Source organism: Bos indicus x Bos taurus, chromosome 19, assembly GCF_003369695.1.
Source record: "Bos indicus x Bos taurus breed Angus x Brahman F1 hybrid chromosome 19, Bos_hybrid_MaternalHap_v2.0, whole genome shotgun sequence".
NCBI lineage: Eukaryota > Metazoa > Chordata > Mammalia > Artiodactyla > Bovidae > Bos > Bos indicus x Bos taurus.
This window is the reverse complement of record NC_040094.1, coordinates 39,379,281-39,404,885: the sequence shown is the minus strand read 5'-3', so window position 1 is coordinate 39,404,885 and position 25,605 is coordinate 39,379,281. Positions and strand designations below refer to the sequence as shown.

Here is a 25,605-nt window from a genome sequence, read left to right as displayed (position 1 = left end):
ATCTCTCCAGACAACACGGCCAGATTCTGTTGCTACTGCAGCTGCTGCGAGGCCTCAGTTACAGCTCTTCAATGGTCTCAGGTGCCTTGCTGGATTCCAGGCTTGAGGCCCCAAAGATAAACCTGATTAAAAACTGTCCTTTTATGGAATCTGGAATCATGAAACTGGGCCTGTGCTAGGCTGCAAAATAATTTTGGGGAGGGGTGAAAGAGGGTTCAGAAAAGCCTTCCATTTTCTACATATTGCTTTAGTATTTCTTTTTTGGTAGTTCCCTACAGTTTAATCTACTGCAAATGAGATCTTTAAAATCAAGGGCTCCCATATTCTTAACATGGATATTCAGAAATCCCAGTAGATAACAATCCTGAAACCATATTATCTAGGACTCATATTGTGGTCTTGGCTGAAAACCTCGAGTGCTCTGGTTTTCCCTCAAGGGAAGGAGAGTGCTAGCCATGTAGCAAATGCTAATTATCCCATGATTCATGTGATGTAGTGCATTTAATTTGATGATCCATACACTATTTTGATTAGGAAAAAACATTTTTGTATTGACTTGGTATATGTTACAGGCACTTTTCTTTCAAAACTAGGAAGTCCATTAAAATTATATTCTGGAAGGGAGGAGATCTCACTTACACAGCCTTCCCCATAGAGACAGTGAGGCTGGTGTAGGCCCCATCCCAAAGAGGAAGGAGAAGCAGAACTGACAGGCTAAATATTCTCTACAAAGCACATTTAACTGTTACGGTGAGACATGTCTTAGAGGCCCAAGTCATCTGACTATTGATGAGTGTGCAACATTAGCACAATCCCACCTTACTGTCAGTTGTCCCTCCACCCAGCACCTGTCTTCGCAGTAAAAATGGGCCTGAGCAGAAGGTGTGAGCCACTTTCCATCTGCTCAGGATTTTCAGTTTCACCTGCTTCACACATATCACTGAAAATGTCCGACTGGACTGTCTTAGGTCTGGTTGGCGGAGATGGGGAATGAGCCGATTCCCAGGATTCTTCAAAGAGGCACCACTTTCTGTTTAAATGCCACCAAATGGAGAATAGCCAGCATTTACTGAACACTGCCTGTATGCCAGGGCTCTCAGTGCTTTATGCATTCTGTTCCAGGCTGCTCATGCATCCTTTGTGACACTACTATTGTTATTCCCATTTTACAGCTGGCAAAACCACACCTGAGAGACAGGGCAGATAACTTGCTCAAGGTCTCACAGCTGGCAGATGGCAGAGCAGGTCCATCCTGACCCAGAGCCAGCACTGTCACTGTGACATCATGCCGTGTCTTACATGTCACTGCTCGGGGTGGTCTTCTGAGATGAGTGTCAGGCTCCCTCACATCCTCCCTCAGTTCCTCCAAGACAGGGAGGGTGGCGCAGGCAAAACTAGCAGCAATTTCAGAAGCAACAAGCTGAGTAGCATGGACGGGAAGCTGACTGATGGAGACCTGTGTCTGAAATAATCACATCATAATAAAATGCCAATATATCCCAACTTCAATGCAGTCTCTAAAAACTGTGATGGATAGAAGCTTTTGGGAAAGAACCTGTTGGCTGGGAACAGCCCTGTCCTTTAGAAAATAAACCAGCAAGTTGGCTGCTTTTGCCCTAACCTGGAAAGAGACCCTGGTTTTCCTGTGATGTGGCCTTCCTCACTTCTGAGGGGCAGCTGTTGTAAGCGCAGGGTAAGTGGCTTTCCTCAAGAAAGCAGACCAGTCTCCATGTCCTTGGAGTCCACTCCAATATCCAAACTGGCATGAGCTTTGGCACACTGGGCAGTGCCACAGTGGCTGAGGGTAGGGTTTTAAGAGGCCTGGGAAGGATGGTTGCTAAGAAACCAGTCACACACTCAGCACCCCACCTGGGGTCAGGTTTTATTTTCTGAGGCATCTTTGCCTTTACTCTCCTTTGCTCTGTGTGTCTGAGCATCGGCTCCCTTCTCCCTGCTCCTTTGAGAAGTAAACACGGGCACCAGCAACACTTCTTTGCTCCGCAGAAGGCTGAGTGGCTCTGTGAGGTATTCCCAGGGCACTCTTACACAGCTGTGACCTCAAGTGGAGTGTCACCTGGATATCTCCCCCAGCCTGGACAGCAGCAAGTGGAATGTGAGCTCATCAGGAACCTCTGGCCAAGTTGGGGAGTACATCTCCTTTTAGGGGTTGTTGTGATTTAGATCCATTTCTGCACCCTGCTGTTGCAGTGGAGCAGACTGTGAAAGGGAAGATTCTCAGAGGAGCTGTGTTTTAATGTAGCAATTTGATTCAATTTTCCACTCTATAAAATTACCCATCACTGCTCGTTGCTTTCTAACAGACACCTTCACTCTTAATTTAACAATCCTATCGAATTCTGCCAGGGAAATTGGAAAAATTTATCACCTGTGAAATTTTATTTTCCTTTGGTTGTATCTGTTTTTGTAAAACTTCATTAACGACGATGACTTGCTGAGGAAATTATCATTTTTTTTTTAACTTCAGACACAAGAAATGGCTCGACCTCAACCAAGATATCATTTGCATAATAAAACACAACAAAAAGGCTGGGGAAGTCGTGGACTGGCAGAGGCTGGAAGCGCTGGGAGAAGCAGGCTCTTCTTGTCGTGGGTTGGTGACTGAGTGCGTGAGGTCCCAGTCAGGAGGATATGTATAGCCACAGCCCTGCAACTCAGGAAGCAATGACGTAGCTTCTCCCCAAGGGAGAGATGAATGCGGTGTTGACAGGGTTGAACCCTTCTTAGGAAGCCTTGAAATGTCAGTTGCTTACTAACAATATTTTTAGCAACCAGCCCTGACTTCAGTGTTAGGCTCACCTCAGCTCCTAGGTTCATCTGGGATTGAGGTTTAAATTGCTATAAATTTAGACTTAACTTGGATTTCTCAGCAGAGCACTGAACTCCTGGCAAATTTCCACAGGAGCGATCTTTCTGAATGGACTTGAAGATTCAGCGTTCCTGTGGTCTAACTACCTCACAATTAAAAGGCTCAGGCTTCGTTTTTTGCACAGCCTGACCCCCACTGTGCTCCACACTGTTCAGCAGCTGCTGTTACCCACACAGGAAGTAGCTGGGCAGGAGCAGTGATGACTGCACAGTTTTTGAGATGCTGGTTATCATGCCTTCGGATAAAAAAGAAATACGTACAGTAGACCCGGTGTAATGGTGGGCAGAGGACACACGCTAGGTCTATTAGCAAGAGATGTGGTTTGATTCGTGGTGTATCTGGACTAGGCAAAGGTGATCTGTGCTCTGTCAGGGCTTTACTGTGTTACTGAAAAGGCTTGTCAGCGTTTATATTTCTGCAGTCTTTTCACATCCTTCATCATTTGAGGTGACTTTCCATTATCCTCACAATTATACAGAAAAGAAGTTCAAACTAGAGAGTTTTGATGAAATTCGCAGTGAACCTATGAGAACCAGCATGAGTATTCTTGACTCTTGAACCTGTTGATGTTTGTAATAAATTGCTTCACGTGCAGAGATAAAAGACACTCCCCACCCCCATCAACCCATCTTGCCCCCAGGGCAGGGCTTCCGTGCTGGGAATCACCGAAGCTTCCTCGTAGTGCCTCCTTCAGAGGTTTGGCTTCCTCTGGAGCTGTCCAAGTTCTATTCTTCTACCAGGTCTAGAGTTTCTAAACTAGAGGAAGGTAATTAGAAGGCGAAATGTCTCACCTGGTAAGATTTCATAAATATCATCTTCTTTCTCCTCCATAGCCTCTTTGAGCCCCACGCTACCAGGCAAGACAATGGGTCTGCTTTGGGAACCAGAATTTGAGGAGTCAAAACCATCGATATCATCGTACATCTCCTCTTCTTCCTCTTTCTCCTCTTCTTCCTCCTCCTCTTCCTCCTCTTCATATGGAATGGTTAAGGAGCTCAGGTCTGTCAGGGCAGAGATGGGAATGAATCAAGACAGGGTGAAAAGGAAAAGGATAAGGCAGGGAAGGAAAAAGGGAGAAGGAGGAGGAGGGATGAGAATAAAACATGTCAAAAGAAAATGAAACACCAGGTTAAGTGCTGTTATTTCTAATGCGGGACTTGGTGGCAGGAAATCTACAAGAAAAGGCCAGACTAGCACTGCATCAGGTTTAAACCATCAACATAAATCCTTTCTTGCAATAAAACTTGATCAGGATGAAGCAGCCCTGAAAAGTATGGGTGTGTGAGAGCACACGTGGTGAAGGGAAGAGAATAGGCCAGAAGGGGAAATGCCAGCGTGCCGCGCGCTGCTTGTCAAATGGAAAACTGGGAGCGTGAGTGATGGCCTAGGTTCTCCGGGGCGCACGGGGCCTGGAAACTATGGTGGCTTCCATAGGATACCTGAGCTGTCACAAGCTCATTCATCTCCCCTATGGTCTCACTGCAGAATTTCAGAGAGGTTTGCTTGTAAAGAGAAAAGCGGGCAAAAGTGGAAGAGGAAGAGAACGTGGGATGTGGAAAAATATAATGGTAATATAGGACCAGATGGAATGGCTGAGTGATGTGGTTTCCATGTCCTTTTGCAACTGTACAGTCTGGCTGACCTTAAAATGGGTCACCACATAGAGGATGTTGAGCCATTACAGCACTGGGGAGCACAGGGCAGGAGAGGGAGATTGCTTTCTTATTTTAATGGGGAACTGGGAAGGTTCATTCTCTGAGGCGCAGTATAGAGTGCTCTCTGAAACCCTGCTGAGGGGCCTCTGCAGGATGGGCGAGAGCAAGCAGGGTGCTCTGGGGAAGAAAGAACAGAGAGACATCCGATGCTCATTTCGAAATACAGTAAAACTGTTTGGCTTGATTAGGCTTTTAATAAAGATTTTGCAACTATTTTCATCTGAATTCTGGTGCCACCTCATATGAGGAAGGGATCAAAGACACATCTGTGGCTTAAACCATATGTTATTATTTTGTTTGTTTTAAAATAAAATGGAATGAATAATTTCTTCAATGTGGGATTCTGAAAGTACCACAGGGTACAGCTCAATAAAGCTGCTTGGAGTTTTATTGAGGTTTACACACTTAGGGGTATATTACACGCATAAATCCAAGGCACCTAGATGAGAGCGTACCCTGTAGCCTCACCATCAGTGTTCATGTTTGCCTGGTTCTAGTCTATTATATGCGACGCTCTTGGTGGATGCAATACTTTGTTCCTGTGATAGTAAAGGCATAAACTGAGTAAAAGAGGCAATTGTAATTAAAGCTCTGGTGCTTCCTTCTTTTTTATCCACAATAAAATCTTATAGCAGAATTAAAAAAACTAGATGAAAAGGCTTGGTGTTTTTAGGTTGATGTTCTTCTCACTAGGTCTTGGGTCACGTACGAAGTTGGTGCTTCTGCCTTTCTGCATAGGCAGGTACCTGCCATGAGGTATGTGTACCATCAAGAGGGTTATCAATGTCAGGCGACAGACTCAAGGCTAGTGCTCCTACCTGCCAAGCCCCTCCCAGGCAAGGCTGCCTGGGCCCTGTCACTGCTGTGCCTACAGGATGGCCAGCAGAGGGTACTCTAAGAGCAGTCATTTAACATCTTCAGGCAGGACTCTTCCCAGGCAAAGCAAAGAACATTTGATTGTGGTTTGGGAAACAGCAATTTGTTTTTTGTGTCCAACGTTCTTAAAGGCCACCTAGATGAGATTATTCTACTTGACTAAAGCTGGAAGATTTTGAACCTAAACCATATCTAGATGACTTTGGTATCATGTATTTCCTTTCCAGAATATAAGGGGTTATGAGACACTGAATTGAGCTGAGCTGGTTTTTAGCATCTCTTTTCTGGTGATTATAAATATTACAGACCTGCCTGCCTCTAGGTGGAAGAGATAGAAGGATACTAGAGGTCACCTCTAGGTTGATGGTTTCTTTTCCTTCTGAATCACACATGGTACTATTTGTTGTTATCATGTGAAAGATATGATAGGGAGAATGGGCAGATAAAAATATATTGAAGTCCATGGATTATACTTATGCAATACAACTTGAATTGAAAACAGACTGAAATACTGTTTCTGTAATAACGATACTTACCCTTTAACAAGAAACTTATTTGATTCACCCAGTCTCTGGCTTCAGCTGGACTAGAAGCTGTAAACTAGAGAAAAATTAGTGAATTAGTTTATCACTTTCACTAAAATTTCTGTGAATCCTTTAGGGATGTTCAAGGGGAGGAATCTTGTGAGCTGAACTGCAGTCAAGTAGAAGGCTCAGAATTCTCATTAATTCTCAGATTCCTGAGAATTAAAATTTAGAAAAAAGATCAAAATCCCACTCAAAGAGATTTTTCTCCTTCTGTAAATTTGCATACCCAAAGCTGACAGCTGGATTTGAATCCAGAATTCATGTTCATGTGCATTCATTCATTTGATTACCCATTCATTCATCAGGCATTTATTGAGAATAGTTTACAGAGACAAAGGCAAACCCAAATTCCTGACTTCAGATGAACATGTCAGTTTTGGAGACAGCACACACACTCGACAAGGGAACACTACAAGGTAAGTGCATCTGAAAACAGCTGGATGCTGAGAGAAGACAGGGAGCACTTATTATCACCTCTGGTAAGCCAGGGAGGCTTGTTGAAGTAATACTGTTTGGGTTGAATTTTTAAAGAGAGTTGGTGGAAACTGGTGGAGGGAGCTGAACATTTCAGGTAGGGAGAACCAGCCACCAAAGATTAGAAATAAGACCATCAAGTATAGGGAAGGTAGGCAGATCAGCTTGACTGGAGAACAGTTAACAGATGAAGCTGGAGAGCTGAGGATCAAAGAAGAATTGATGAAAAGGCTTTGAGTTTTAGGAATTCAGATTTCAAGTGCAGGCAGTACAGATAAAGCCACTGTAAATTCTAGCAAAAGGAGAGGGAGATTCTTTCAATTGTGAGAAGGACAGACTGAAATAGGGAGAAATTAGAGACAGATCAACTAGAAGGCTACTTAACTAGTCCTCTGAATGAAGTGATAGGGACTTAACTATTGTGATGGCTGTAGAAATAAATCAGAAGGGAAAGATCCAAAGGATATTGTAGAGGAAGAATCCACAGACTATGGTAATGACTTGGATTCAATGGGCCAAAGAGAAGAAGTAAACAAACTCTACATCCTGATTCACAAAACAGGCCATCGGGCTTTAGTAATTTCTTATTTTAAATGAATCAACTTGAAATGACTGTTCCTGAAAAACATTTTTATTATCTGGTCATTAGGGTAAGATAAAAACATGTGCTGTGTAAGAAACCTAGATTCCTGCTTAAAACTTATTAGTAAATACTGTCATTCTTGATTTCTTAAAAACACTTGTCTATAAAAATGACTACTAGGGAAATTGTTTTAGACTTACATACATTTTTATCTGGGCCTTGCAAATCAGAACTTAATAATAAAAACAGATAGATCTATTAAAAAAATTCCATAGAAAAGTTTGGTTTAAATTAAAAAATTTCTTTTGAAATTACATAATTAAAACCTAGGTCAGTTTTACAAAATCAGGGCTAGGATACTGTAGAAACGAGAAAGGATGAGTGCTGAGAAAGACTTGAAGGGTCAAAGGGTTACGTACGTGGTTAATATTAACCTTAGCACGGCTTTTCTCTTTTTCTTAAGTTAGCTAAAGTTTTTCTAAATTGTTTTAGTAAAACTGTGATAAAAGTAGCCAACAAGGAGGAAACAACATGTGTATACACCCACAAAATATGTGTATTCAATGTAAAAGTATATTTTTGGTGAAAAATCACTATATTCCCATATTCAGACTTTTTTTGGCCTTTTTAATTTTATAATGCATTACCTATTATATCAAAATATATAAAATGAACACAGTGAAGACTGTCTCTCTCACCCCGACTCAAGTCCTCTAGTTCCTCAGTAGTCACTAGTGTTACTCAGTACTCATTGCTTTAGTATCTTAGAAATCTTTCCAGAGATACGCAGTGCACCTATACACAGGAAGATTATTTTGGATAGCAAGATGAATATGCAAAAATGAATTATTTCTTCACCCTACAGTCAGATTTCTCTTTTTTCTGGATTTCATAAGAGGAAGTGAAGATAATCAGTTGAAAAAGAAAGAGAATGGAAATTAAAGCCATGGAATTAGAGACTGAATAAAGAATCGGGTTGTGTGCTGCAATAGACAAGACTTTCACCTACAGAATGAGACTGAGAAGGGAAGGGATGAAGAGACGGAAGCCTGGCAAAGGCAGCATCTAGGATGGATGGATGAATGTGGCAACAGAAGGGTGGGCATGACACAGCCGAGGCGAGGACATGTCAAGAAAGAAGGTCTTGGTGAGAAACGACAGGTAACAAAGGATGGCATCCAGCATCACAACCACAGCTCACATGTGACATGGAACAAAACTGCGACACTAATGAGGATCTCCAGCTCTTCGGCTCATCCTACCTCATAGCTGCGCCTATCCTGGGAGGTCAGCTCAAAGCAGTATTCTTTCTTGTAATCTTTTCGCAGGTAGGGGGCCATCCGTACACTGTAGCCCTTAATGAGGAAGATCCCTTTGGGCTGCTTGCCTGCAAGACAGGAAAGCTTCCTTTATCTCTAGAGAGATGCAACTGCCAAGGGAGGGCATCTTCTCTGGATGTAAAATAAAAGCACAGAAACAGCTGTTACCTCCCTGAGGAACCACAATAGTCGAGGAAGGGTTATTAGAGAAGCTTAAGAAGACGCTACTGTGACAGCCAGGCAGAGATCACTGCCAAGCTAGGGAATGCAACGTGAAAGATTATTTTGCCAAAAGAGTACAACAGAGACAGAGAATTTATTAGAATGTTAAGAGATCTATAATAAGAGAAAGAAGAAATTATTACAGCGGGGAGAGTATGGCTGTAAACATGAGGCTCTTGAAGGCTATTATAGAGCTGAAGCATTATTATCAGGGCCAGCAGAGCACATGTGAGGGGAGGGACAGCAGCACAAGGGGCTTCCTAAGTCCGGGTCTCCTCCTATGTCCTACGTAGCGTTTGGGCTAGACTTCTCTTCCTCTCCTGCTGGTCAGGTAGAAGTTATGCTAGAGGGAGAATAATTAAAACTCAGTATTTTATCCCCTTGCAAGCAGTCAGACTGGGAAGCAGCAGAGTACTGTTGAGTGTCGTTAGATGATGAGGACGGGAGCATAAAAGGAAAAGGACCCTGAGTGAGTGAAAGGAGAGGCTACTCTGCCTGTCACTCTTAGAAAAGAATTAGAAACAGAAAAAGAGGGGGTGGTTCCCAACGATTTTGCGTCCTCGTGGTGTGGTTCAGAACTTGTAGAAGACACAACCACAGTGTCTGGGTGATGCTTTCTGTCCTGCAGAATGAATTTCTTTTTTTTTTGGCCGCACCTCACAGCATGTGGTTCCCTGTTGAGGTTTTCAACCCACACCCCCTTGCATTGGAAGCATGGAGTCTTGACCACGGGACCACCAGGGAAGTCCCTAGAATGAATTACTTTTTGATGATGATGATGAGAGGGGTGGCAATGGGAAGAAAATAGTTACAGAAAAGTAAAAGCATCTGTCTTCACCTGGTTGAGCTAAAAGAAATACACAAACACTCTGTACTTACTAAGAAAATGTCTTGGGCACAATAAGAAGTAACTGGCAAGAAGGGAGCCATGCAACAGTGCTTTTTGACACCAGAATCTTTTTTGTTAAAGTATCTCTCCTTGTTCTAACTGGTCACTAAAATGTTTTGTTGTTCTTTGGTCACCAGATTTTATTTCACTCTGATGGCAAAATGGTCAATAAAAGTCTCCAAGCCTCTCACTCTTGCTCTCCCTCCTCACCTTGCGTGGGAAGGATTCTGAATGAATGAATGTGATACCTGGCTTTATATCCAGATATACCAACCACGTATTTAAAGGTAAGGGAAATGATAAACATTTTACCAAGGGCATATATGTTACATTAGTTTGAAGGTTCAAAATAAGAAAATAAAACCTGGCTAGCCTAGAATTCAGGGGAGAAACTTGAGTTGCTGGATTTGAGAGTGGGCTAGGGGTTGGAAGGATGCAGGGGGCTTATTATTCAGGTTTTGAGTTATGCTGCTATCATTTCCAAGTACACCTCACACTTTACCCATATATGGGAAAGGCTCTGAGGAATCGTGATGGTGAACCCAAGATGAAGGTTAGTGATAACTGTTGCAGGCAGAGAGGCAGAGTGAGGTAACTGCCTTGAAGCCCAAGATCTAATCTGAAGGATTCCATGTCATTTAGCAAAGCTGTTCTTTCTGCTACTTTTGAGCCAAAGGTGCAGGAAGTCCAAAGGCAACTGTGTAAGTATCTGACTATTCCCTTGACTAGCTATCCAGGCTTTGGGAGAGGAATAAGTCCAGGAAAGAAGGAAGAGAGGAGAAACAGAAAATTACTGAAAGGACAATAAAGGATTTACTTTGGACCACTGGCCTCTGTAAGGTGGTAGAACCCAAAGAAATCCCCGCAAGATTGCTACTTTATCTTCCTCTTGCGTGGCAGCATTACTCCTGCAGCAGTCTATCCAGCAGGAAGGAATTCCCTGTTTCAAAGTTTGCATTCACCTACAGTGATAACTTTTAGCTTGTAGTTATTTGCAGCTCCTCCAGTTTGTGCTTATATCCTCTATTCCTTCTCATGAACTAAGCAAGAGTGTTAAGCCAGGATGGGAGGTCTTTTAGGGATAGCTCATGAGTGTTGTGATTGATTGAGTCAGAGGTGGTTCATAAGAAGCTGCTTCTGGCTTGGGTCAACACTTTGCTGCTGCTGCCATCTGGCTGAAGGGTGTCTCTCGGGCACATCAACTATTGGGGTCTCAACACTCCATGGCTCTAGGGATGTCCGTTGGATTACATCCCAGGAGTCAGTAGGATAAAGTTTGAAGCACGCTCTTAGAGAGTTCGTACTCAAAGGTTATATTTCTGGGCTGTTGGTAAGCTGCTAAAATCCTTCTCAGAATTATTATTTTTCAATATTTAACCTATATTATTGATGCCTATAAAGTGTTTGAGGTTCTTTTTTAACAAATGCCAAGGCATTTGACCTCGATAATATGTTATTAGTCATAAGGTAGCCTTTTGATACGCTGACCACACTATCCTAGTGCTTAAAGGGGCTATTATTTCTAAACTGGTATGAGTTTTTGGTGATGAGCAAGGTATTATTTAGCCAAGCTTCTTTCCTAAGCATGTCTCTTTCTGGGTGTTAGTTAAGGACTACTAAGTTTAGATCTAAGTGCTTGAGAATTTACGAAGTGCTTGCATCCAGGAGTGAGGTGCTGCTGTGCAAATGAAGAACACTTACTTTTCTCATTAGCATAGTAGTAGAAGAGGCCTCTGCTGACAACACACCATCGCTTCTGCCACTCTGATCCAAAGAAACTATGATCTAAACAGAAGAGCAGTAAGGGACATAAATTCAGGTAACTACAATCACTGAAGAGTCCGTAAAATCCAACAACACACAGTCCAGGGTGTTATTGTTTTATTTTCCAGGTTAATGGACTGTAAAACCCTCCCTTTCACTCCCACAGGTTATCCCATATCGACTCAGAGTGCAGAGGACTCACTCAGTTAAAGGCCCAAGTTCTAAACAGGTTTTGCTTGCTCTGACCTCAGCGGTTTCTCTACATTTCCTTTATCTTTCAGGTTCTATCCTCATCCTGTAGTTATAAAATTCTCCACATCTCCAGATCTTTATGTGTTGTTGCCTTTTCAGTTCAGTTGCTCAGTCGTGTCTGACTCTTTGCGACCCCATGAACTGCTGCACACCAGGCCTCCCTGTCCATCACCAACTCCTGGAGTCCACCCAGACCCATGGCCGTGACATTCTAGGCCATGGGCATGAGCAAGTCTTTCTTTGTACTAAGCCAATTTGCCTGAGTGTTAAACCTGGTACTCCAACCCTACTATCCTAATTAAAGAGTGAGAGCTGAAGATTTGGACTTGTTTGAAACTTGAAAGTCAGCTGCTTCACATATGATATAAAAATTACACTTGAGGCAACACAGTTTCGCTCTTTATGGGTGCACATTGAGAGATGAGAACAATAATACAGTCATTCATTTATTCATTCAACAAGTAATTACTAAGCAGATGTACCAGGTGAGCAAGACAAACCAATCCCTGTCCTGATGAAGTGGAGATCTGGGGCCAGGTCTTTCCAGCCTACACACAGATACCAGACTTTTCTTTTTTTCCTTTCCTCTTGCCTTATACCTGCCTAGTATAGCACTGGGCACAGAGAATGCATTCCCTAGGCTGGCCCTCTTTTTCCTCATTTCCATTCTCTTCTTGGAATGTTCTGAGATCTGGGGGTCTAATCAGTACCTTTGCTTTTCTTCTCTAAGTATCCTTGCTTGATGATATTATCAAGCTCTTGAGCTCCTCTTTCGATGTCTTCCATTCCTAAAAGGAATAAGAGCAAAATGTTTTGTTGAAATCTGACAGAATTTTCATTGATTTGGGCTACTTGAGATAATCTACATTAATGAAAAGATGCAGACGGGCTATTGCTTAAATATGATACAGAATAAAACAATCTCCAGGTGACTGGAGGGGAGTAAATTTTCTTTCTTTCTAACTATATCTAATGCTGAAACTGCTTAAAATGACTTAAACATAATATTAGTCTGTACAAGGGAGGTTGTTTAAATGTGCACTGATTGGTAAGAAAAGGACTCCAAAAACCTAAGAATTTGCTTAACTAAACACACACTCACCTTTTTCTAACAAACAGAAAGTCACCTTAGTAAATATATTTTTATTAAGTTCACACAAAGAAAGGCTATTCATAGCTGAACTTAGCAATAATTGCCAAATCCCGGTTTTGTCAATGTCAAGGAAAAAGTCTAGGAATGGTAGAAGCCTTTACACAGAGAAGATCTGGTCTGACATCAGTTTTTAATTGTATGCTGCTAACACTCTTGGCTTTCAATTAGCCTCGTTAGGTACAAATTTATTGAGAAGTCAAGATCCTAATTTGTCTTCCACCACTAGGGTTTATACTCATTTTACAGAAGGGAGGGGTAAAGGTCAGAGACAAAGAGGAAAGAATTTAGTTCTCAAAAAAATGAACAACAGCAAAAACAATTAAAAACTCTGTACTTCTTAATTAGGAGAAATGAAGGGAGTGGGCTAGCATAGTCCTAATATTCATTCTTTTTAGGTTCGGGGACTAAACTTTTTGCTTCTACACTGTTTCCAGCTTAGTTTCAAAAATGTAGATCAGAAGAGCTCTTTCTTTTTAGCTGAGTGCCTGACTCTTTTTCCTATTTGTTCTTATTTTCAACTTCTTGTTCATGGGCTGTTTCCATTTGTGTGTTTTGCAGTTAGCAAACTCCGTGGCTGCTATAAATCTCCTGGATGGGTCTCAGGGTGCACACATGAGATGAACAGCAGCAAAGGAAAGTTCATCTGTCTAGGATTCTTTCATTTCTCCCACCCTTCTGAAAATTCTAATGTCTCTTTGAAAATGCTCTCCAAGAAAAGAGAAGCGGATCATGCTGAGGGTGAGGACCTGGTGCAGGTAAGCAGGCCCTTGAAGGAGAACCTATCCTCTCTGCCTGCTGTCAAAAAATAAATTGCTCCTAGAGGCCTAAAAATTAAATGAAAGACACAAGGGATAAGAAAAACAGGGTCCTTTAAGCCTGGAGTTTCCATCTTTTCTTCCCACCATTTTTTTCCCCCCTTTTTTAAGGTCTTATTAAACTTAGAGACACAATTTCTTGTTAAGGATGCCAAGAGTCTGAATCATAAAAGACATGTTAAACGTTCTATTAGAATTCAAACCTCCTTTTTTAATGCAAATCTAAATGCCATTTTATGGAACATCTATAATTATGAAAATGGGAAGACATTGCCTCGTGTTCGGGGAGAGTCTGTGAGTATGAATATTACATTAATGGGCCCACACCAGCTCACTGATCCTGCTGGCAGGAGCATAAAAAATGCTTGAGTGAAACTTTTATTTAGATGTTAAGACTCTAGGCCCCAGCGGGGTGACAGAGACAGTCCCTGTGAGTTGCCATCCGAGAGAGAGCTTGAATTGAATTACCCAGGGGGGAAGGAAGTAGTGATGAGCACTGCTTCGCTTATTTAATTTCATTTACTTTCAGTACATTATCAGCATGAGGCTTTTCTCTCCCCACCAACTGTAACCCAAGAATGCCACCACCAAGAAAACAAAGACATAATGCAGCAGAGATGTTTGAATTCAAAGTTACTAATTTTAGGAGACTAGGGACAGCACCGGAGAAGGCGATGGCACCCCACTCCAGTACTCTTGCCTGGAAAATCCCACGGACGGAGGAGCCTGGTGGGCTGCAGTCCATGGGGTCGCGAAGAGTCAGACACAACTGGGCGACTTCACTTTCACTTTTCGCTTTCATGCATTGGAGAAGGAAATGGCAACCCACTCCAGTGTTCTTGCCTGGAGAGTCCCAGGGACGGGGGAGCCTGGTGGGCTGCTGTCTGTGGGGTCACACAGAGTCGGACACGACTGAAGCGACTTAGCAGCAGCAGCAGGGACAGCACCATCACTGCCTTCTTACCTTAAAAGTCACGCTTGGTTTGCTAAAATTGGGCACTGAATGAGTTGCTGAATTTCCTCTCTTGGTCATCTATCAACAAGATTCTGAAGAGGAAGAGAGCTGGAAATACAGTATTTTATATGCTGTGTTTTTGTAAGATGTGTATGTTGCTTTCTTATTAGAGGGAATCTGTACTGATGAACTCTCTTGCCTGCATTCCCTTATGGGCAGTGGAAAAAAATGGGATTATAGGTGAAGTTTGGAATGGCTAGGGAAAAAAATCAGATCAAATCAATTTTTATTCTGTTGATTGTCTTCTATGTCTAAGGCACTCTGTGATGACTGCAATAACAGAATTGTTCTCAATGTAAAGTTGACTCTGAGCCCAATCTTATTACCTCCACAATCTATTAGATAAACCCAGATGGGATCCAGATCAATCTCAATCCAAGGTGAGAAGCCACTGTGGCAATCAAGTTCTCTCCCCTTTCAGTGTCAGCTCAGGGTCTCATTGATCAAGAACTGATGGTCCTGAGGATATACACATTAACTCCCATCCTGTGTGATGAGGCTGGAAGAGCCTTGTATGTCTGAATTCACAGGTGAACCGATATGCAGAGTTACTTAACATGTAATAGAAAGTATGTAGATGTTTTACGGGATGGTAATAAAAATATCATTTTTATTATCATAAAAATGGAAGGAAGAAGCCACAAACAGTTGCATGAGTTGCTATTTTAAGGCAAAAACATTTAAGTATATAATTTTTTTTTTTAATCAAGGCTTTTTGTCCATTACCTAAAAAAGATATCACCACCTTGATGGAAAACAAAAGAAATGATTTAGATTTATTGGGAATAAATTGCTCTTTGGATAAACCTAGGGGTGTATCACATTATATCAGCACAAAACAGAATTGCATTAGTGTCATAATCTCTCTCTCCTACTGCACTTAACTAAATCTCTCAGAATAGCCCATATAAAGAAAAGATTCACTTAGCTGAAGGATGTGGGGCCATAAAGATAAGATCAACAGAGAAGAGTGTTACCCAGAAGTGATGGCCACCCAACTTTCATGACAGATGAAGATAAAAGAAATTCTCAGACATCTTTCTTTCCCCATCCAGATTCCTGTAAACCCTGTATCCCACCCATACCACCTCTGCAGAGTAGAAGCCCATCTCTCAGCACTAAGCATGACTCCTTAGTTAGCCACGCACAGCAACAACAATGGGGGCCCTTTGGAGTGTGATACATTTCCATAAAGTAGTCAATAAAAAAGACACGGGAGCTTATGTGAGTCACGGCCTATTGAATCAGCCGCATTCTAGCCCACTGAGAAAAGAGAATTGGAGACATCAGTTGGCAGTACCACAGCACAAGGCTAATAGCACAGAGGCCGCACAATTTCTATTGCAAAAAGGCTGCAGCGAAAAACAGTAGCCACAAACTTTCATTATAGGTGCTGGCCTGGTCTCTTGCCCAATCAACCTGAGATGAAAATCAATGATTTAAAAAACTCCATCTTTTGTTCAACATTTTCCTCTCCCTAAACTGGACTTCTATCTTCTCCTTTCCTTTTAATCCAAGTTCTTTTCAATTGTTTGAAGAAGAGACCAGGCCAACTCCATCCTGGAGACAGATAGCTCCCTGGGGTGAATTTCAGGCAGGATGAAGTTCCAGTTTCTTTCATTAAAGTACCCATGATATAGGACCTGGGATTTTGGGGGATGAGGTTGGATAAAATCTAAAATTTGAAGGTTGGGAATGGTCAAGTTCCATTTGTGATTCCAATTCTCACAGATCACTGGTGTGTGTGTGTGCATTTGCAAAATGACAGATATACTTCACAGTGTCTCAAATGGACAAAATCAAAGGGGATATGGCAGGTAGGGTGGGAGGTATAGTAGTCTCCTCTCTGGTTGTTGTTAATCTCCAGCATCACTTTGCAGACAAAGGTCTGTATAGTCAAACCTATGGTTTTTTCAGTAGTCACATATGGATATGAGAGTTGAACCATAAAGAAGGCTGAGCACCAAAGAATCGATGCTTTTGAACTGTGGTGTTGGAGAAGACTCTTGAGAGTCCCTTGAACAGCAAGATCAAACCAGCAATCTTAAAGGAAATCAACCCTGAATATACATTGGAAGGACTGATGCTGAAGCTGAAATTCCAATACTTTGGCCATCTGAGGCGAAGAGCCAACTTATTGGGAAAGACCCTGATACTGGGAATGATTGAGGGCCAGAGGAAAAGGGGGCGACAGAGGATGAGATGGTTATCAACTCAATGGACATGAGTTTGAGCCAACTCCGGGACACAGTGAAAGACAGGGAAGCCTGGCATGCTGCAGTCCATGGGGTCGCAAAGAGTTGGACATGACTGAGCGACTGAATAATCTGTTGGTTAAATCCTCTCCTTTGTTTTAGGTTTCTGAGTCCTTCTTTAATAAGTTTATTACTATTTTTCTTAGCTTCTTGCATTTCTGGATTACTTTTTGCTTTTTTTCTCAATTTTCAGGAACCAGTCAATAAATGACAGTTTGAGGTGTCTGGCAGGAAGTGTTCATCTTCTACACATGAAACAGGGACAATGCTTTCAATGATTTTTCCTTCACTAGTCCCTTGGGACAGGCTTACATAAGTCTTGATCTGCTCTGGTTCCATTCAATATCCACTTGAGTTTACATTTATTTCTCACAGTTTTTAGTCTTTGTGCTTTGCTTATTAAGGACTATATACTAACACATGTAAGGTGAAAAATTCTAAGCCATTAATAATAATAGACTTAGGACCTAAAAGTTTCAAAGACATGGAAGCCTTTACTCTCATGGAGAAATAAATTGGATAGGAGATGAAAGGAAGGGATTGAACACAAAGTACTTAACCAAGTTCTTCAACAAACTCTGACATAAGAAACTAAGAAACATAATAAGTGCAATTGGAGCTAGACTGAAGGATATCAGAGAATGGTAGAAATCACACATATCGTTAAAACCAATGCAGGAGACAAATATTCAGGAGATCTTGATGGACCCTTGTTTCCCCTCCAGTATTTTAAGGTCTTTAAAAAAAATCTGTTAATCCAGGTAACAGACCAAACTGTGTAAAAATCTGTGGAAGAAATTTGTTACACTGAGGATACAGAAAATTCTTGGTAGAGTCTAGGCTGGAAGTGCTAAGAAGAAAATAGATAATTGATGTATAAAATTATTAAAACTAATACATTTTAATAAAAATGTTTTTAAAAAACCTAACAGGTCTTAACTTGCATTTTCTCAAGCATTTTCACATTTAATTTGAGCTCCATAGCATCCCTGTGAAGTCTGTATTACTGCCATTTCCACTTTATAGACTAGGAAATAGGCTTACTGAAATTACGGGGCTTGCTGAAGGCTGCTCAGCTAGAAAAGCCCAAGCACTTTCCACCACCCTGAGTTTCAGCTGAGGAGACACATTCAGAAGTAGCTGACGAAAGAAAGGGTCTTCCCACCTCACTTGCCCACAAGAGACCTCATTTAAACATGGAAAATGTGGGACTTCCCTAGTGGTCCAGTGGGTAAGACTCCAATGCAGAGGGCACAGGTTTGATCCCTGGTTGGGGAACTAAGATCTCACATGCTGCAGGGTATAGCCAAAAAAAATACAGAAAAAGAAATAGACACAATGTGCGGTTATTCCAAGACTTTAATATCAAAAAATTACTTTAAGGTCCTATATTTCTCATTTACTTTGTAAGGTACTAGATGACTAATCTATACAATTGTTTTTAGGGCAAGTCTGTGTGAAATTCAAGAGATCAACAGATAATGTCGAACAAAAATGAAAGAAAAAGAATGCAATAAAAGGACACAAGGAAAAGAAAATGCAAGGGAAAGAAACCTGGAGCTCTCAAACAGTGCTGCTTGAACACCAAGATTTGAAAGGCCTCTCTGACACAAGAGAAGAAGGAAAAGGAAGCCTGGTCCACTGTGGGGCTCATGCAGGAATCTTGGACATGATTCATTTACTCTTTAAGGAAGAAATCTTGGTTTAAAAAGAAGCAAGATTTTTAAGTCAAATATCCAAATTGGTTTCTTTTCATAAACTGTCCATTAATAATGTCAAACTCGTTTGTTGTTTAGTCGCTAAGTCATGTCTGACTCTCTTGTGACCCCATGGACTGTAGCCTGCCAGGTTCCTCTGTCCATTGTATTTCCCAGGCAAGAATACTGGAGTGGGTTGTCATTTCCTTCTTCAGGGGATCTTCCCAACCAGAGATCAAACCTGCATCTCCTGCATTGGCAGGCGGATTCATTACCACTGAACCACCAGGGAAGCCCCAATGCCAAGCTATAAGGTAACATACAGAAACAATTAATGTTCATGGCATATGAAGAAACTTCTTGTTTCCACAAAAAGGCACTACACTAATTACCACAGATGCCTGTGGTTTTCAGGGATGTTCCTCTTCCATGTCTACTTTCAGTTGGATTTTACTTACAAGAAGTGAAAGTTTTGGGAAAAAAGGCCTTCCAACTCTAAGTATGATAACTTCAATGCACCAGTTCTAGCATCTAAATAAATGGGAATAAACAACAGCATCCAGTAAGTAAATAGTTCATCTAATTCAATTTAATAAAACTAATTCAATATAATAATTTATTAATTCTCAATCCTGGTATTAGGACACCAGGGCATCTTTTGATCAGTTGAAGGTATTGATAGAAATGGCAGAGATTTTGAGTAATTCACTTTAAGAATAAGAATGGATTTAAAGCTTTTCTATAATAATACCATCATTTACATTCAATATGCTTTCTTAAAGGAAAAGTCAATTAAAAATGACTTATAGTGTATTTTATTTATGCCACAGTCGATGGTGATTAAACACATTTGATGTAGTATTATAATCATGGCAATCAAGAACTCCAACAGAGCTTTATTTCCTTGAAAAAAAATTGTGTTTCTTCAAAATCATGGGTTCTTATGAAAGTGGGTTGGACGTATAAATGTTGGTGGTCATGTGCTATAGGAAAAAAGATTGAGAATTCATGTAATCACCACAGAAATGGTTTAAACTCAGGAAGCCTCTTGTGTCTTCTGATTTTATTAATAACATGTATCTATAACTTGGGGCTTCCCTGGTGGCTCAGATGGTAAAGAATCTGTCTGCAATGCAGGAGACCTGGGTTCGATCCCTGGGTCAGGAAGATCCTCTGGAGAAGGGAACAGCTACCCACCCCAGTATTCATGCCTGGAGAATTCCATGGACAGAGAGGAGCCTGGAGGGCTACAGTCCATGGGGTCACAAAAAGTTGGACACGACTGAGTGACTAACACTTTAATTTAGTACCTTTAGCTTTATTTTTAATCCTAAGAATCCATCCTTAATACTGAGCCACAGAGATCCAAATGACCTGAATTCCTTTTAGCAGCCAAACCACAGTAAGTGGCAGCAGGATAAAGTGAGAATCCTGAGCCAAACCCAGACAGTGATGCTTCAAATGGCTTTGAGATTCTAAGAAGGGGAAGGAGAGGATTTCAAATGCCAAATTGTATATATATATTTTTTAACAAATCTTGAAGGATCACTGTATTCTCATCTCATCTTGAGACAGGCCACTTTTATACATGTGTTACTTGAGAGTGTTTATCTTTAAAAATGAATGACAAAATACTATTTTCAAATATATTTACTTACTTCTCTACTGGATTATGATAAGAACAGGGAGAAAAGGGAAGAAAAAGAGCCCTCCCTGGGTTTGGGGTCACTTTTCAACTGGTTTAACTTCTACCTGTCCACCATACTGTGGCCAGAAATCATCTTCCTGAAACATATATCTGGCCCTGTCACACTCCTGTTTACAGCCTTTAATGGTTCTCCCTAGCCTGTAGGAGGAAACTCAAACTCTCCATCTCTTCAAAAACTTTAAAACTTGGTCTCACCCTATCTTTCAGTTTCATTTTGTCCCAACCCCTTATCCTTCCTAATACTCCAAACAATAAGTGACAGGCTTTGCCTTCTGGAATAGGGCATGTATTTTATACTGCCAGGACTTGGCTCGTGCTGTTTTTCTTGGTTGGGAATTTCAATCTCTATCACCATTTTCTGAGGAGGGAGTGCTCCTTTAAGACTTAATTCAAATGTCACATCCCTTCTGAATCTTTCTCTCTCTCTCCAAATAGAATTATATCCTCTCTTTTCTCTGCTCTAATACCATTTTCTATCGGGTACTATTATAGCACAGTCTTGGTTCCCAGAGACCCTAAACCTTTCCCCTAACACTCTCCATTCTTGTCTCTTTGCGTAGATGTACATAAGACCTTAGTTACTATGTAAAACTGCTAAAAGCCTGAATGAAGAAATAGAAAAGGGACTTCCCAGGAAAAAGAATGTAGCGGGGGATCTGGGTAGAAGGCAATAGGGAGGATGGCCTAAAAAGGGAAGAAGGGTAAAAATAGATCTTGCATTCAGAGACAGAAAGCACTTTGAAAAAAATTAAATGAACAAAATATCATAGTGCCTGGATTGACATGAGGGAACAAAGAAGGATCCAATATAGCTGTGCCCCAAGGAGATGGGCCAGTGTTTGCACCCCAAGTGTCTAGGTAAGGAGAGTAAGAATTATTGATAGATTGAGGCAGAGCTGGAATGGCTGAGACCCATCACAGGGCAGGGCTGTACTGTAATTGTTGAACTGATGTGGAATAAAGAATAATCCTTCCCTAAAATACACTCATTAAACTCCAAGGAGTTTGGTGCTAATTATTTAACTTCCTGAAGCCTAAAGAAAACCTGCAGTGGGAAGTCAGGTCCCTTTCATAGAGGGCAGTTGGATTCATTAGTCATATACCTGTTTCTCTCTGTATCCTCGAGGGTCTTGCACACACAGTAGGTGCCCAATAAATGTTTGTTAAACTGAATTGAAACCACTTCCAGCCTTATGGGACTTGTGGTCTAAGAAGGCAATATGGGAGTGAATATTTGTTAGATAATTCCAGTTGAGCTATTTCAAATCTTGAAAGTTGAAAGATGATGCTGTGAAAGTGCTGCACTCAGTATGCCAGCAAATTTGGAAAATTCAGCAGTGGCCACAGGACTGGAAAAGGTCAGTTTTCATTCCAATCCCAAAGAAAGGCAATGCCAAAGAATGCTCAAACTACCACACAATTGCACTCATCTCACACGCTAGTAAAGTAATGCTCAAAATTCTCCAAGCCAGGCTTCAGCAATACGTGAACTGTGAACTTCCAGATGTTCAAGCTGGTTTTAGAAAAGGCAGAGGAACCAGAGATCAAATTGCCAACATCCGCTGGATCATCGAAAAAGCAAGAGAGTTCCAGAAAAATATCTATTTCTGCTTTATCGACTATGCCAAAGCCTTTGACTGTGTGGATCACAATAAACTGTGAAAAATTCTGAAAGAGATGGGAATACCAGACCACCTGACCTGCCTCTTGAGAAACCTATATGCAGGTCAGGAAGCAACAGTTAGAACTGGACATGGAACAACAGACTGGTTCCAAATAGGAAAAGGAGTACGTCAAGGCTGTATATTGTCACCCTGCTTCTTTAATTTATATGCAGAGTACATCATGAGAAACACTGGGCTGGATGAAGCACAAGCTGGAATCAAGATTGCCAGGAGAAATATCAGTAACCTCAGATATGCAGATGACACCACCTTATGGCAGAAAGTGAAGAGGAACTCAAAAGTCTCTTGATGAAAGTGAAAGAGGAGAGTGAAAAAGTTGGCTTAAAGCTCAACATTCAGAAAACTAAGATCATGGCATCCGGTCCCATCACTTCATGGGAAATAGATGGGGAAAGAGTGGAAACAGTGTCAGACTTTATTTTTTTGGGCTCCAAAATCAGTGCAGATGGTGATTGCAGCCATGAAATTAAAAGACGCTTACTCCTTGGAAGGAAAGTTATGACCAACCTAGATAGCATGTTGAAAGGCAGAGACATTACTTTGTCACAAAAGGTCCGTCTAGTCAAGGCTATGGTTTTTCCAGTGGTCATGTATGAATGTGAAAGTTGGACTATAAAGAAAGCTAAGTGCTGAAGAATTGATGTTTTTGAACTGTGGTGTTGGAGAAGACTCTTAAGGGTCCCTTGGACTGCAAGGAGATCCAACCAGTCCATCCTAAAGGAGATCAGTCCTGGGTGTTAACTGGAAGGACTGATGCTGAAGCTAACACTCCAATACTTTGGCCACTTCATGTGAAGAGTTGACTCATTGGAAAAGACCCTGATGCTGGGAGGGATTGGAGACAGGAGGAGAAGGGGACGACAGAGGATGAGATGGCTGGATGGCATCACCAACTCGACGGACATGAGTTTGAGTGAACTCCAGTAGTTGGTGATGGACAGGGAGGCCTGGCGTGCTGTGATTCATGGGGTTGCAGAGTCGGACATGACTGAGCGACTGAACTGAACTGAACTGAACTGAAATCACTTCCACCTAAGCCACAAACAGTAACTTTTGTTCTGCCATATAGTCACTATTTTAATTTTAGGGTTGGTACTATGAAATAAGAAAGTAAAAAAGGGAAAGAAAGGAAGCTTTAGCCAAGAAAGCCAGGAGAAAGTAGTGGGTGAAGAAGTCAAGAGGAATCACAGTGCTAAGATTGACGGGAGGACGGATAAAGAGAATTTGGGGGGAAAAATTAGGAAAAAAATACCATGAACCTCAACTGGAGAAAACGAAATCTCCCAGCTGATTGCATAGCCTCATTGAGATACCAGTTCTTTTTACCTCAGAAGTTATTTATCTTCAGGAAAGCATCAAAGGATGTGTACAGAGAAAGTCATAATGGACAAAGATGGAGCCAACCACAACAACTTAACAAACGGATAACTGAATATACTTCAGAAAACAGCTATTGATGGCAATTTCTGAGCTGCAGGCCTTGAGTGGCTGAGAACTTGGCCCTTTCTTTCCCAAGTTTTGTTCTTTTATTTCCCTGAAAATTTTATTTTCTCTTTGAACATCACAAGTGTGTTTGTTTGCATCCTGTACACAAACATTCTGTGTGTGCCTGATCACTTGACACTGCTGATGGTGAAAGCTGCATGGGGATTAGTATACTAGAATCCTGGAATCTTTATTTTAGTTATTCTCCAAACCAACAATTTCAGGGAGGAATCCAATAATAGTAATTTTGCCTTCTCCATGTCTCTCTAGTGAAAAACATTCAGATATCATCAGAGCACTGCACTGAGAAAACTTTTAAAGCAAACAAAGCAGAAAATAAAAAAGAAGACTCAGGAACTAATTATCATGATTCTCTGGGGGTATTTCAGGGTGGGTGATCTAATGAGAACTCTCATACCCCATCATGAAGAACTTGATGGGAACGCAGTGATCTCCGCAACGTGGCTTTGACCTGGGATGTATCAGCTGCTGGACAAAGGGCCACTCCCAAGCCAGACCTCGCTCCCAGCCAGCTCCCTGGGTGTCTCTGTGCAACCATATGGGATTGATGACAGAAAAATGATGGCTGCAATAAGGAACCTTGAGGACAAAAATCACCGCCTTTTCTTTTAAGTTATACATATGAGATTTAAGATCTTTTTTGGTTCTTCTGTTTCATCTGACACAACTCAAGCAAGTTTGAAGTAAGTTGAACTTTGCAAGGAAAAAAATTAGGGAGGGGAAAATGAGGATGATGTTGCTAGACCCAAAAGTCTCCAACCAAATCACCAAGTCTGTAATTGCAAAATAAAAACACTAAATCTCAATATCTATTTGCACAGCTCATTAACTAAGGGCTCACATTCAGCAAATGGGAAAAAAATAAAGGAAAAAACCTTCAGTACCAAATACATTTGGAAAGTTACTGTGGAGACCTGTCTTTCCCTAGGATCTAAATTAGGCTGTTGTCAGATGCATCCGTCTGTCTGTCTTTACTGTTTATGTGGGAAGCAGCAAGTTGGGATGAGGCAAAGCATCTTTTGTCAGACTGTGCTGGAGAGAAAAAGAGAACATTCCTTTCTCCACTGAGTATTCTGAACGTTACAGCAGGCGCTCGACCTGCTTTGCTACTGGGACAACGTGATTTACAATGTGAAAAGGGAAAACCTAAATCACCAAGTAATGAAAACATTAAAGTTAATGCATCACAAGTGAGGAATTTATTACCATTAACTCCAATAAACAGTTATAAAACACTTGTCCTTTCCTGTCCGTGTGCAGGGACACAGACACTGGACTTCATTAAGCTCAACTTTCTTTTCTTCTTCACTAGACCGGTCATGTGTGTTTGAACCAACCACCATTTATTGTTAAGTGGACTGGTTCATTTTCCAGGACTGTAGAAAGCTGAAGGCACATCCATTTTGCTTCACGGTGCTTGGTATAGACGGATGAAATAGCGAAGTTTAGAAGACATGCTGCTCGGTATGGCTATATGAGTTTATTTAAAACTCCCTAAAATGTATGTCCGATAAAAACAGAGTAACTCTTCCAAGCAGCCTTTCTCAGAGGCAGGTATATAAGTAATAATGCCTGGTGAGGAGGGTGGCATATTGGATGCCAATGCATGTCAGGTACATTTAGCTGAATAATTTTTCCCTTGTTATTGTTTGGTATAGCACCTTAGAAACCCAAGATGGAAACCCATTTCCTTCCAACATCTTTCTCTGTCACAGGGGCATACCAGTTTATTACCTTCAGGTTGTTCATGAACAAAAGAGGCTGCACATATTGGATGGCTAAGGTAGATTGGTTCTGGAATCATTTATTTTAGAGGAAAAAAAGAACTACAGTGTCTTTTTGGAAAGCCACCTCTAATCATGGAATTGCCTGAGTGTTACAAAGCAGATGGGAGGCAGCATGAAATTCAGGCTTCCCTGACCAGTTATAATAGTAATGATGATAATACTAATGCTTCACATTTGGATAGCCCTTTATTTAGTGTTTGTAAAGTGCTTTCCTTAACAACATCTCTTTGATTCTGATACAGATAGAATGGCCTCAATAGTCTAGCCTTTAGGAGTTGAAACTGAAGCTCAGAAAGGGTAGAAGACTCTCACGCAGCTGGAAGGAAAGAGAATCAATACACAAATTCAGTGTTTTTTTAAGCTCCGAATCTAGTACTTTTGGGGTTATATTAAGCTATGACAAACATTGTATGTAA

At 41.3% G+C, this 25,605-nt stretch overlaps 1 protein-coding gene across 1 annotated transcript in view; it reads right to left on the bottom strand.

The window, feature by feature from the left end:
* Positions 1-25,605, bottom strand: part of SKAP1 (src kinase associated phosphoprotein 1) — a 305,979-nt gene that overhangs the window by 36,433 nt on the left and 243,941 nt on the right. The window contains exons 5-9 of the mRNA XM_027517749.1: positions 12,279-12,356; positions 11,254-11,337; positions 8,385-8,509; positions 6,015-6,078; positions 3,679-3,888 (exon numbers count right to left, since the gene is read on the bottom strand). Coding sequence (XP_027373550.1) covers positions 3,679-3,888; positions 6,015-6,078; positions 8,385-8,509; positions 11,254-11,337; positions 12,279-12,356 — 561 coding nt within the window. The remainder of the gene's footprint in view (positions 1-3,678; positions 3,889-6,014; positions 6,079-8,384; positions 8,510-11,253; positions 11,338-12,278; positions 12,357-25,605) is intronic.